General features: G+C 39.6%; 1 protein-coding gene across 1 annotated transcript in view; it reads left to right on the top strand.

The window, feature by feature from the left end:
- The first annotated feature begins 2,301 nt into the window (after positions 1-2,301).
- Positions 2,302-14,386, top strand: part of nsrp1.L (nuclear speckle splicing regulatory protein 1 L homeolog) — a 34,970-nt gene continuing 22,885 nt past the window's right edge. Inside the window, exons 1-2 of the mRNA XM_018246084.2 lie at positions 2,302-2,481; positions 6,730-6,817. Coding sequence (XP_018101573.1) covers positions 2,420-2,481; positions 6,730-6,817 — 150 coding nt within the window. The 5' untranslated portion in view covers positions 2,302-2,419. The remainder of the gene's footprint in view (positions 2,482-6,729; positions 6,818-14,386) is intronic.

Genomic DNA, 14,386 nt, shown 5'->3' on the forward strand with positions numbered 1-14,386 from the left:
TAGAAGAAAAGAGGTTCTGCCTAAATATTCGGAAGTGGTTTTTTACAGTGAGAGCTGTGAAGATGTGGAATTCTCTCCCTGAATCAGTTGTACAGGCTGATACATTAGATAGCTTTAAGAAGGGGTTGGATGGCTTTTTAGCAAGTGAGGGAATACAGGGTTATGGGAAATAGCTCATAGTCCAAGTTGATCCAGGGACTAGTCCGATTGCCATTTTGGAGTCAGGAAGGAATTTTTCCCCCTCTAAGGCAAATTGGAGAGGCTTCAGATGGGTTTTTTTTGCCTTCCTCTGGATCAACTGGCAGATAGGTAGTTAATAAACAAAAAAAAAAAAAAAAGGTTGAACTCGATGGACATGTGTCTTTTTTCAACCTTACTTACTATGTTACTATGTTACTATGTTACCAAGCAACTGTGGCAGCACAAGGGAAGAAAACTTCACTACTGGTATTCTGCTTGTGTGAATATAAGGTAATGCTTTCAATCTATCCACTGATCTTACTGGCATGTGTGGAGTTAATGGAGTGCTTATTGGACATTTTTCAGTGATCTTACTGGCTTGCCTGGGATTGATGGATTGTGTATTGGCCATTACTATAGTGATTATACTGGCACAGCTGGGGTTAATATATTGATAATCCATTTTCTGCAGCACTTGCGCTTTTTTGGAAAATGTTACCGGCCAAGGGGGGGGGCAGTCCATGAGGGGGAGGGATGTGATGTAAATGGGCAGAACAGTGATGTCTAGGGTTGCCACATTTACAAAGAAAATTACAGGCCAGTGGTGGGGGCGAAAATTAAAGGGTCAGACCGCGAGGAAAAAAGGGGCAGAGCCGGTGGACCATGACGCAAAAGGGGACAGAGTCACGGGGTAGTGCCGCGAAAGGGGTGGCCCACAACACCAGAAGCCGAAGAAAATGTAAGTTTTCACCTGCGGGGCAAGGGTTTTTGTAAATAGTATTAAAAATTACCGGCAGGTGTTTTACCGGCTAGGCAGGTAAAATAACGGCTAGGCAGGTAAAATAACGGCCGGGTGGCAACTCTAGTTATGTCACAGGGGTGGGATCATGTCATTGAGGGTGCGGGGCCGAGCTGAGGACCATGGAATCGGTAATTGTGGCTAGAAAGGGCCAGGCTGGGGGTGGATCAGAGGCAGGTTGGAGCAGTTTGACTGGTGATCACAAATTTACCAGCAGCTACATTGCCGGTAAATTTGTAAATGCTAGCCCCGGCCTCGGCTGGTATTTTACCAGCCAGGCCAGTGAAATACCGCCCAGACGGCAACCCTACTTCTGCTTAGGGTTGCCACCTTTTATAATTTTTTTTACTGGGGGGGCGGGGCCTCAAAAGGGGCGGGGCCACGCGTCGGAGACCCGCGGACGCTAGAAGAGGCAAAGAAAATGGTAAGTTGCTATGCCGGTAAAATACCAGCCGGGTGGCAACCCTACTTGTGCTAGCATGTCTGGGATAATTATGTTGATTTCTATGCTATTTATTTTCCATATTGTTTATACTGTCACTCCTGGGGTTAATATTGTTGTTATCCATTTTACTTGTGGATTAAATTGGCACATCTGGTGTTAATATCCTTATAATACACAAAAGCCATGAATATCTTGTAAATTATATCCTTATAAACGGTTCTGATGTCATCAGTTATAAAACGGTGATGTAAAATATAAGGATATTATAAGTTACCTTGGAGTTCCATGACCTGTATAAAAACACTCGGCCTTCTGGTATAAAGTACTCCCAGTTGCAAAATATGAGAAAATTAGAAGCTACCTTCGGCCTCGTGTTTTTATATGGTCATGAAACTCCTCGGTAACTTATAATATCCTTATATTTTACAAGAGGGGGTACTTTATTCACTATAGTATTCATTTTGTATAGTAATTATACCCGCTTATCTGGTAAAATTGGTGTTGTATTTAGGGGTGTGGTCGAAAATGGGCGTGGCTTCGTCCCACATTCGGCCCTAATTTTGGTTCATTCCATTTATTGCCTTCTCCAATATTAGCAAATATGAAAAATCTGGCCCTTGTTGACAAAACTTCCTGGGGCCCTCACAGTACAGACAAAATATAACTACGAATTCATTTCACTTGTTTGCTCTGATGGGCGGCAGGTACTGTTGGAAATAATCTTTATTGAGACTTCACTTCTGAATAACTATTTGTAGATGAGGCGGTAGAAGGTATGGCGGGAAACCAAAAGGAAATACGTTTATTTCTTTCTTTTGTTTCCATACAAAGGTGAGAACAGAAGGAAACAAATCACGCATTGCCCTATCGCCACTTTCTAGCATCTTCCGATTACGTAACGCTGAGTTACGCCGCCTCTGCGCATCACTCCAACATGGTGGCTGCGTGACGCGTCACGGCGCTTACGTAACGCCGTGACGCCACGGTCTCGCGCGATGAGACTTGTAGCGTCGCGATTTTCTGTAAGACAGGAAGCAAGGAGAGAGGAATTAGAGATGTAAGTATTGACTCGGGACTGTTGGGCATTATGAATTGATTTAGACTAGGCGGGCTGTCTGCGAGCTGCAGGTTTGGAAGGCAGGGCGAGAGATAGTATGACGGCATGTTCTTTTTCCCTTCTACACAGCTTTCTGTATTTATCTCATTAGAAGTGCCTCCTCCTCCTCCTGACATTATACCCACGTGTTCTCCCAGCCTCCTTCATCTCTATTCTGTCTGTCACATAATGTTCTTCCAATGGCATTTACCATGTTACTGTCACTTCACTCGAGCTCTAACCTCATAAGAATTAAGAACGTACCAGTGCATTATACTCATTTAGATATATTAGAATTGTGCTGAAAAAAAAGTAGTGTTTCAGGCTGATTTATTGAATCTTTATGCAAAAACCCTAATAATTCCTCCCTTCCACTTCCTGCTCCATGAATTCCCAGGCTGTGCAGGGAAGCCAGCGGCTCTCAGCTCACTGCACTGTAGGACAGGAACCAATCAGCAGCTAGCAGGACCTGATAGGGAACTGAAGTTTGTCTTTACTTGTGTGACTGCGGGGCTGTGATTGGCTTTCCCCCTCTTACTGTGCTTCTGGACACGCCCACCCCTCATCTGAAATGCAGACAGGGACCAGAGAACATCTATAGGGAGCTCCAATAAAGGGGTGATTTTTAAAGATAATGATTTTTGCACCATGTAAAAGCAACACCATATATTAAGGTGGCCATACACGAGTTGATAAAAGCTGCAGACAGACTGAGTCCGCAGCTTATTGGTCCGTGTACGGGGCCCTCCCCGAAAGTCGACCAGTTGTCGATCGAACGGGACTAAAAATCCAGTCGGATCGCAGGTTTACCCATCATCATGATCCGATTATTGCGCGCTAGGGCCCACGATCGGATCAGTCCGATATCGCCCACCTCAAGGTGGGCATATAAGGGAGAGATCCACTCATTTGGCGACATCGCCAAACGAGCAGATCTCTCCGTGTATGGCCATCTTTATTTATAACTGCCTACAAAATTAGCGTTCTTTCATTTATACTATATCTCCTTTAACCAATGATAAGACTTCATGGGAGACTAGCCAACAGAATTTTAAGTCCATCCAATTCCAGTTCGCCTTCCATTCAGTAAACGGTGTCAATTCATTTAGATTTCAAATGTATTTGCATTCCCAGTCATAATACTGATCCACTCACTGATGGTTCCATTTAGCATAATGAAGTGTGGTCGTTCTAAGCAAAATAACATTCCACACATTCTTTAATTTCCATATTCTGTTAATCCTCACTACATTATTGCCTCAAAAAAATAATTATTGGTCAGAGGGGCTTCAGTGTGAGAGTCATGCTTCGGGTTGCCACCTCTCCCTTTAAACCAAACATAGCTTGCATGGCTACTTAGCAATTCATTTAAATGCCTGGCTGCACATAAATCAGTTCTGCAGCATGCATCTAAATATATTGCTAATTAGCCATGCAGGCTGTGGATTCCATATGTTTTGGTATTAAAGTGGTGAGATGGCAACCTCAGTCATGCTGTTAGACTGAAACTAAATTGTGCTACATTTTATGCCTTGCGATCAGAGTTGCAGTCAAAAGTTTTTTTATTACAGGCTGGTTAGGCAGGCAGAAACTGTGGTACAATCAAGTTAAAGAGCTCTTCAATCCGATCCAGGCAGTGGTCCAGCTAAATAAATATCACTGGTGGTTTGAACGGCTGCAGGACAAATGTGAGATTGCCAAGCCTGTAATAGAAATATTTTGCCTGATAACATAGTTATTCTAACTGCATTGTGCCAGAACATTTTTGACTGCAGTTGGATACAGTTGTTTTCTAAATGCAACATCACATTGCTCGAGCTGCAGTCAAACGTTTTCTGTTACGGGCAGATTAGGCAGACACTGACACAGTACAGTTAAAATAACTATGCAATCCAAGCTGTGGGCAGATTTCTTTCTATTATTGGTAGGTTTGGTGGTTGTACATTTGTCCTGCACCTACTTGCACAACCAATGATTATTTGCATAGCCTCAAGATGTGGGGCAGAGACTGAATGTAAAAAGGCCAAGATATTTGGACGAGTGAGAAGAATTTAAGAGCAATGCATACAAAGATGATGTGGCCAGCTCAACCAGCCCAAGTTATGCTCCTCCCTCTCAGCTCGTTTTTAGAGAAGCTTGACATTGAAAGATGCAATTTAGGGTACATTATAAGATGGCTTTTGGGGGTTCTAATGTGGTTTTAATGAGATCATAGTCAAACTGGTATAGCTGAAATACAAAGCCATATAGGGAAAGTCTGTGTACAAATGTAAACAAGCCCATTAAATATATGTTGCATTGGAATACATACACCATTCAGTCAATAAGCCTCACAAATGAAGCAAGGGATGCACTCGTGGCAATCATTATTGCATTCATAGACCATGGACTTTCAGGCAAATCACTGGGAATTGGTGTATTTCCGAATAATGTTCCCTATTAAGCGGCATTGGTTGGATCCACAGTAGAATAAATCAAAAAGAAGTCTGTTGCATTGTCCGCTTTTTTTAAATGTGGTACCTCTCTCTCTTTCTTGCTTGTATACTGGGTGTGGGTGGTGGGCTGGTGTAGGCAGTAGCTTAACTAATGTAGCCCTGACCTGGCTGTAGGATGTGCACCTATGTTTGACACCCCCCGTTGTCTGTTCTTGTTAACCAGTCTTCGTCATTTAAAGGATTTGTTCACCTTCCAAACACTTCTAGTTCAGTTGGTTTCAGATACTACACCAGAAATAAATACTTTTTTCAATTGCTTTCTATTTTATTATTTTTGACCATTTAACTCAGTAATCCAGGTGCAGCCTCTGAACTGTTGATACATTTCTCTGCAGCATCTATGGAATATTAGCAACTGTTGTATCGATTATCAACAGCTGCCTTTAATGAAATTCAGGGTCCAAGCTATTCAGAGCCAACTATTAGAAATCTATTAAACTGGGATGCTTTGCAGCATCGGTGTCCTCTCCTCTCAGAGTAGAATCCTGCAGTGGGTAGGGTACCTGCGGGTTACCTGCAAAAACCTGCGGTACCCTGCGGCTTGCAGGTACAGAAGCGGGTTGGCGGTTCTGCAGGTTTGTTGGTCTTGGGTTGTGCCGCGGGTCTTCTCAATAGCGATTTTTACTCTTTCTGATCACATTTACGTCCGATGATGTCACCTCTGGTTTTCAATGACAGCACTTCCTGTTTTACTCCTTTTTTTCTGATCATGCCTACTTCTGATGACGTCATTTACAATGACAGCACTTCCTGATTCTTGATGGTCAGTGGGTCCGGGTTGCGGATAAGATACTTGCGGGTCGGGTTGGGTAGCGGGTCCAAGCAGGTAAGAATGCGGGTTATGGGTCCGGGTTGCTGATTGCAAGTTGCGGGTACGGTTTGGGTATGGGTTCCAAAAAATTGACCAGGACTCTCTCAGAGCTGCACAAAAAGAGAATAGGGCAATGACAACACATCTTGAGACTAAGGGGCGGATGTATCAAAATGTGAATTTAGAGCTTAATAAATAACAACTTGCTAACATTTTATTCATTCCTATGGGAGTTTTAGAATCATATTTATCAAATGGTGAGTTCTAACTTTCAACCATTGATAAATACTAAATTCTAAAAATCCCCTAGGAATGAATAAAACGTTTGCTAGTTTTTATTTATTAAGCTCCAAACTCACGTTTTGATAAATATTAAAATATAATTTTTTGTATGTTGCATTTCAAGGGCAGTCATGTCGATCCCAATCACCTTCATTGCTGTATTTTTTATGGTTTTAGTAGCTTATATAGGCCACCTCCTATTCATATTTTGTTTGGTCATTAAAGCTTGGGATTTTTTAAAGGACAAATATTTCCTCAAATAGATTACATTTATTCATAATAATGTCTGTCTCTTTCAGAAAGTACCTATGCTGGTGAGACTGCTGAGGCAAACAGATGCAAATATAAGAATACCACAGGCCAAGTGTGCTTGTATCACAAACATGCTTCTGGCATTTATTAACTCAAAATTCTTGGCTACACCCCAGCTTACATCCATGATACCGTTTAGAGATATAAATGCTTTTTTCTAAATAGCTGTAAACAATTGTTGGTGATACTTAACATATTAACATGTTATATTCCATCCATGTTTATCTGATCAGTTATTTTTTTTTTTTTTAATGTGATTGTGTTAACCAACAGATTTATCACTGACCAATCAATATTATATCTTTGCAGGTATGGACTTATTTTGCCCAAGAAACTTTTGCAGAAAAATGTTGCTGGGCCAAAACATTCAGCTTTCGCAGATGATTCTGATGAAGAGGTAAGCGAAATCCTTTTCTTCATTTACCCTGTATGCGTCAGTTCCTTGTAGTTCTTTTAGAACAGAACAAGAGAAACTTTATCAAGTCAGAGTCCCAGTCAGCCATCATAATGTTTCCCTTTTAATGCCGGAAATTTCTCAGCTTTCTGTTCATTGTGGATGGTGCACAAGGACGTGGTAGTAATTCAACAATAACTACAAGAAGGGAAAACATGTTTATTTTTCAAAAAAATACATCAGTTAATAGTGATGCCCAGCAGACTTCTGCACTTAAATCTGTTTTTCAAAAGAGCAAACAGATTTTTTAATATTTAATTTTGAAATCTGACACAAGGCTAGACATGTTGTCAGTTTTCCAGGAGCCCCAGTCATGTGACTTGTGCTCTGATAAACTTCAGTCACTCTTTACTGCTGCACTGCCAATTTGAGTAATATCCTCAATCACCTCCCTTACCCCCCCCCCCCACAGCAGCCTAACAACTGAACAATGGGATGGTAACCAGATAACTGCTCTCTGGTAGATCTAAGAACAGCACTCAATAGTAAAAATCCATGTCCCACTGCGACTCAGTTACATTGAGTAGGATAAATAATTGCAGCAAGCAGCACTGGCTCTCTCTGAAAGCACATGACCAGGCAAAATGACCTGAGCTGGCTGCCTGCACACTAATGTTACAACTAAAAAAAAATAAACTTGTTGGTTCAGGAATGAAATGTTAATGGTAGAGTAAATTATTTGCAGTGTAAACAGTGTAATTTAGAAATAAAAACCACACCATAAATATAAATGACCGTATCCTTTTAAAGAAGCAGTGAACCTCCTATTTCAACATTAGTTTAATGAAGAGGGCTTGCAAACAAATGAGCAGTCCACTTAGAATTAGAAGCCCTGTGCATAATAAGCTGCTCCTTATCTCAAAGCCCAATAAAGGTTGCAGCGGGGGGAGGACCTGAATTAAATTGCTAAATTAACTATGCAACCCAAAACTTGGCTTACAATCAGATATGCTCACTGTTTTAATTATTATGTTGTATTGTAGTAAGGAGTTTCACACTCCACTGATGCAATAATGTGGTGCAGTGCATAGCAATTGCAGTTTTGGGGCCTTAGGGCACTATTTGCAAGGGGTTTGCATGTTCTTCATGTGTCTGTGTGGGTTTCCTCTCACCCTCCAAACATACAGGCAGATTAATTTAAAAATGAACATAGTGTATATGAATGCATTACTAGGGCAGAGACTAATGTGACTGATGTATAGTATGGAATACGTATGCACTAAATAAATAATATTATATACAATACTATAGTTATATAGTGGAATTGAGACCCACTCTAACCAGTATGGGGACCCATTCTTGTGTCCTGAATTTTAGGTTAAGAATCCCTGGTTTATATAGAGGCTCCAGAATGCTTCTGGTTCTTTGTACTGGTATGGGACTTGTTATCCCAAATGCTCGGGACCTGGGGTTTTCCAGATAATGAATCTTTCTGTAATTTGGATCTTCATACCTTAAGTTTACTATAAAAATATTATTTAAACATTAAATAAACCTAATAGGCTGGGGTTGCATCCAAAAAGGATTAATTATATCTTAGTTTGGATCAAGTACAAGCTACTGTTTTATTATTACAGAGAAAAAGGAAATCATATTTAAAAATTTGGATAAAATGGAGTCTATGTGAGATGGCCTTTCTGGATAACGTGTTTCAGGATAACTAATCCCTTACCTGTATTGATTGTTACAGAACTGCCAATTCTAAGCAACTTTTCAATTGGTTTTCATTATTTATTTTTCATAGTTTAGTTATTTGCCTTTTGCCTTCTGACTCTTTGCAGCTTTCAAATGGGCATCACTGACTCCCTTCTAAAAAACAAATGCTCTGTAAGGCTACACATGTATTATTGCTTCTTTTTAACACTGATCCTCTTATTCAGGCCTCTCCTCTTCATATCCCAGTCTCTTATTCAAATCAATGGATGGTTGCTAGGGTAATTTGGACCCTAGCAAACAGATTGCTGAAAGTGCAAACTGGAGAGCTGCTGAATAAAAAGCTAAATAACTCAAAAACCTTCAATAATAAAAAATTAAAACAAATTGCAAATTGTCTCAGAATATCACTCTCTACATCATACTAAAAGTTATCTCAAAGGTGAACAACCCCTTTAAAGGGATTCTGTCATGATTTTTATGGTGTCGTTTTTATGCCTAAATTACACTGTTTACACTGCAAATAATTCACTGTACAATATAAAATTTCATTCCTGAACCAGCAAGTGTAATTTTTTTTAGTTCTAATATTGTTGTGTAGACAGCCATCTCCGGTCATTTTGCCTGGTCATGTGCTTTCAGAAAGAGCCAGTGCTGCACTATGGCACTGCTTTATGACAGGCTATTGTTTCTCCTACTCAATGTAACTGAATGTGTCGCAGTAGCCCCATGTCAAATCTAAAAATTAAATATAAAAAAATTAGTTTACTATTTAGAAAAATGGATTTCAGTGCAGAAGTCTTCTGGAGCAGCACTACGAACTGATGCATTTTGAAAAAAAAATTTTTTTCTCATGATAGTATCCCATTAAGCTGTTTAGTGCAATTGAAATTTCCTCTTTAAAACAGTAGGCAAAAAATGTAGATCCATTATCTCCAGGCAGCTGCCCAGCCCTGCTTCCACCCCTCCTACATGCAGAAATCTGCCCTTGTAATAGTACACTTTTCACTATAAGCCTATACGTATGTCCGCTTGGGTTTCTTGATTACCCAGGCTTTACTTTTAACCATTTAACTTGGTTGTTTGAATGTGCAGTATTATTTGTAACCTCTTTTCCAGTTACCAGTTTATTTCATTCTGCAGTGTGAAATACCTTTCTCAGAAAATAGTTTTCGTTTATATCCAAACAGAAATGATGTGTATAAAATTAGTAATAGTAGTAACAGTATGTATATATACATATGGGCAGGCAAACCCCACTGTAGTCAAAGAAACTGATCATATCAACACTGTTACACTGTTTAAAATGATGCTGCTTTGTAAGCTGTGCCAGCTGCTCAAGTAATCCTGAACTGAATTCCTGACCCCCAAATCTAATTCGGGCCTTGTGGATAGTAAAAGATTTGTTTATACCATCAAATGTATGAACTTAGTTACTTTTTTCTTTTTTTTTTTCTTTTCTAATTTCAACCTTACTCTGGAACAGTGTATCCATTACGGTGGCAGGAACATTAGCTCTGCAAAAAACATTTGCATTGTACTAGATGCCCCCAATGTCAGTTGTCACAGTAATTCAGTACATGAGCATGGAGGAGTGTTACCTTTGCACCAACTCTAAAGCTGGCCATAGATGTTGAGATTTTTAAAAGATCAGATCCTGATCGTGAGACCAATATCTTCTCAGAACGATCGTACGAATTTACCATCAACTAAAAAGACCAATTTGGCAGGAAAACAAAGGGGAGCTGCCTGCTTGGCCCTGCAAACATAGAGAGATTGCACTGGGGCCGACAAAGATTTTTTGACCTGGCCGATCAATTTCCCGACAGATGTCGGCCGAAAAATCGTAAGATGTACGATCGTTCGAATACCACTAACCGCACGATAATTTCGAAGGATTGGTCGGACTTCCCTAAAATCGGTCGTTCGGCAAGAAGAATCGTCGCGTCTATGGGGACCTTAAGGGGCAGTTTTATCAAAGGTCGAAGTGAAAATTCGAATTGTAAAGATTTCGAGCTAATTTTTGTGTACTTCGACTAGGGAATTGTCCAAATTTGATTTGAATTTGAAAAAAATTAGAATATCGAAATTTATTGTGTACTGTCTCTTTAAAAGTTCGACTGACCATTTGCATATCTAAAATAGTGATGCATAGAATCCAGGATTCGGTTCGCAAATTAGGGGCGGGAAATCTTGTGACTTTTTGTCACAAAACAAGGAAGTAAAAAATGTTTTCCCACTTCTAATTTGCATGTACAAATTAGGTTTCGATTCGTTATTCGGCCGAATCCAAAATAGTGGATTTGATGCATCCCTAATCTAAAACATTCCGAATTGCTGTTTTAGCCTGCGTTGGACCTCCGAGTCAATTGGTGGACTTTGAAAAATCGTAGTTGTTTTTTATTTTTTTGGAGAAACTTCAATTCATACGATTCGAATGCACTATTACTTCAATTCCTTACGATTTGAATTCGGACGAATATGGTCCTGCAAAAAAACCTTTTTTAATACATTTCGGATGGTCTTTTTAAATTCGATTTCGAAGTTTTTCAAATTCGAAATTCGACCCTTGATAAATCTGCCCCTGATTATTTATTGTGATTATTACTTTTTGGTATCCTTCTACTTTTTTTATGTACAGGTATGGGATCTGTTATCCAGAAACCTGTTATCCACAAAGCGCATCAACATTTCTTGACGCTGGCAAATTTTTTCCGTAGTTTAGAGAATTTATTCACAGTGGTGAAACACGGAAATTCGCCGCGAATATGCGGCAGGGGAATTTATTTATGATCCCTGCAGTTATTTACTGGCAATAATATCTAAATATATAATTTAGGGGGCGTGCCCTAAGATTTGCATACAACTATAGAAACCCAGCAACTACTCCAATGTTTGTACAGGATTCATGTCTTTTGTAACTGGTGTCTTCTGTGCAGGTATGGGATTCATTATGTGGAAACCTGTTATCCAGAAAAAAAATATTTCCTATTTCTCTGTAATAATAAAACATTAACTTGTACTTGTTCCAAACTAAGATATAATTAATCCTTATTGGAAGCAAAACCAGCCTATTGGGTTTATTTAATGTTTACGTGATTTTTTTTTTTTTTCCTTAAAGGACAAGGAAAGGCAACTTTCTTAAATGAAAAAGAAACCTATCTCCAATATACTTTAATTAAAAAATGTGTACAGTTTTTATAAGTAACCTGACTGTATGCAGTGAAATTCTCCCTTCATTTACTGCTGTGGATAGGAATTGTCAGATGGTCCCTAACTGCTGAGCAGGGAAACAATCATACTTATGAACAGCAGGGGGAGCCTTACTTCCCAGCCATGCAGAACTCAAGCAGCTTTGTTTATGACGATCCCTAAGCAGCCCAGACCACACTGAGCATGTGCAGGGTCAGGGTCAGGGTCAGGCAAAGATGTTTAACAAGTTACAAGATGACAGCCCCTTGTGGCCAATTTTGAAAGCATAAATTATTTGTTTGATTAGTCTTGAGGTGCAGTAAGTTTATGTTTAGTATACAAAATACAGCATTTCTAGCCTTATTCTATTTTAGACTTTTCTTGTCCTTTTAAAGGGGTTGTTCACCTTCTAAACACTTTTCAATTCAGTTGTTTTCATATTGTTCCCCAGAAAAAGACTTTTTTTCAATTACTTTTCATTATTTTTTACTGTTTTTGCGTTTTTAAAAAAGCTCCGCCAGGCGTAAATACGCATAAACTGCACTACCACTGAAACTAATGGAAAACACACTATGGCAATTCACACAGGACACTTGCAAGCCGAAATTCGCCACATGACGCCAGTATTGTCGTTTTTTTCAGCAGAAACGCCAATACGCCAAAAAACGTCAAGACTCTATGGGATCTGCACGTTTTAAACCACACTTTGCATAAATACGCAGCATATATTAAATATGGCGTCCAAATTCTTAATGACAACAATGAGAAGTGCATGTTGGGAAAAGAAACCTACTGCTGCTGAAAAATGCATGAAAAATGCATGAAAAACGCATGTTGACTGTCACGTGTGGTTTCAGTGGCGTATTTAGGTCCAGCGTTTTTTTTTTTTTAAAAAACGCAACATAAAAACGCCATGTCTGGCCTTGCCCTAAAGTTGAATGTTCGTGTCTCTGGTGTTTGAATCTGGCAGCTCAGTAATTCAGGCGCAGACTCTAAACTGTTACAATTTTGCAACATTTAGTTGATCCATTTCTCAGCAGCATTTCTGTAGTATTAGAAACTATTGTATCAAGTCTAACAGCTGCCTGTAATGAAACCCAGAGATTCTGCTCAGCAGGGACAAAGATTAGAAATGTATCAACTAAATGTAGAACAGTTTACAGGGTCGGTGCCCCCCCCCCAGAGATGACAATTTATACTTCAATATTAGAAAACCGGACACACATAGAAAATAGAAAGTCATAGGAAAAAGTCGTTATTTCTGGTGATCTATCTGAAACCAACTAGTTGTTTGAAGCTGAACCACCCCTTTATGGTATGAAGAGCCAAATTACAGAAAGAGCCGTGTTCTGCCTGAGCATTCTGGATAACGGGTCCCATACCTGTATCACATTTTTCAAAAAAAAATAAAAAATTTGGAATCTTGAATTGCAGATTTGCAATTTATAACACCCTGTTTGTTGATTGCCATATTTTTTTAGTTTAAAGGCATTTTTCTGATCTAATATATAGAATTCCTGATACAATATTTTATAAAGCCATTTCTGTTCGTTTCCAATGGTGCAGTTGCCGTGCTTTGTATACAAATCGGAGTAAATGTATTTCTCATTCTGTCCGACTACAAACATGCAAGAGAAGCAGTTTATAAAAGGGAAATGTTTTTACTTTGTTTAACTTTTATACCTTATTTAAGGCACTTCAGTGGGGCTCTATACTGATAAATATTACTCTAGGTAGAGATAACGATGGTTCTGGGAAATGTTTTCTAGCAATCAAGCCCGTCAGTCCTTGTGATCTGCACTCTATTCCCACTAATATTATCTGGCAGTGTGAAAAAGGCACACTAAGGTAATATAACATTAGCACTTTCCTTTATTTTGCAGTGCCTTTCCACTTTAGAAAAAGGGAGGATCTGGGGAGGATAAAAGGGCAATTTTTTAGGACTCCTGATCTGCGAAGGATATTGCTTTGTCATAACAAAGGTGATTAATTGCCTGGGCTCTTGCCAGGTTTGTGCAGTTTCCCAAAACTGCAAAGCAGAGATGTGATGTTTGTCTCACCAGAAAGCCGTGCGTGTGACGTGTGATCTCGCAGATATTGCTAAGAAACTTGCTGTTATTGCTGGAATAACACTTCATTCTTCAGACCTCAGTGGTATAGATGGGCTGTTATATTGTCAGGGACACTTTTTTTTTTTTTCTTATTACTTTAAAGGGCTACTAGTTCACCTTCACAAAACTATTTTTAAGGGGGTTGTTCAAATTTATTTAAAATATGATGGGTTTTTTTTTTTTTTTTTTTTTTTAAAAACATGATGGTTTTAAAGAGGTTGTTTGTCTTGAGGGAGCTAGCACACGGGCAGATTCGGGGAGATTGACGCTTGGCGAATAATCACCTCTTCTGCAGGGCGACAATCTCCCCGAACTGCCTTCCGCCTGCTATAATAAGAAAACGCCAGCACAAATGCACTCACGGCACTTTGATTTACAAAGTCGCCCGAAGTTGCCTCACGAGGAAACTTTGGGTGACTTTGGAAATTGAAGCACTGCGAGTGCATTAGCACTGGCGTTTTCTCATTATAGCAGGCGGAAGGCATTGTCGCCCTGGAGAAGAGACGATTAGGCGACTAAATCTCCCCGAATCTGCCCGTGTGCTAGCTCCCTTAAA

Source organism: Xenopus laevis, chromosome 2L (assembly GCF_017654675.1).
Source record: "Xenopus laevis strain J_2021 chromosome 2L, Xenopus_laevis_v10.1, whole genome shotgun sequence".
NCBI classification, from domain to species: domain Eukaryota; kingdom Metazoa; phylum Chordata; class Amphibia; order Anura; family Pipidae; genus Xenopus; species Xenopus laevis.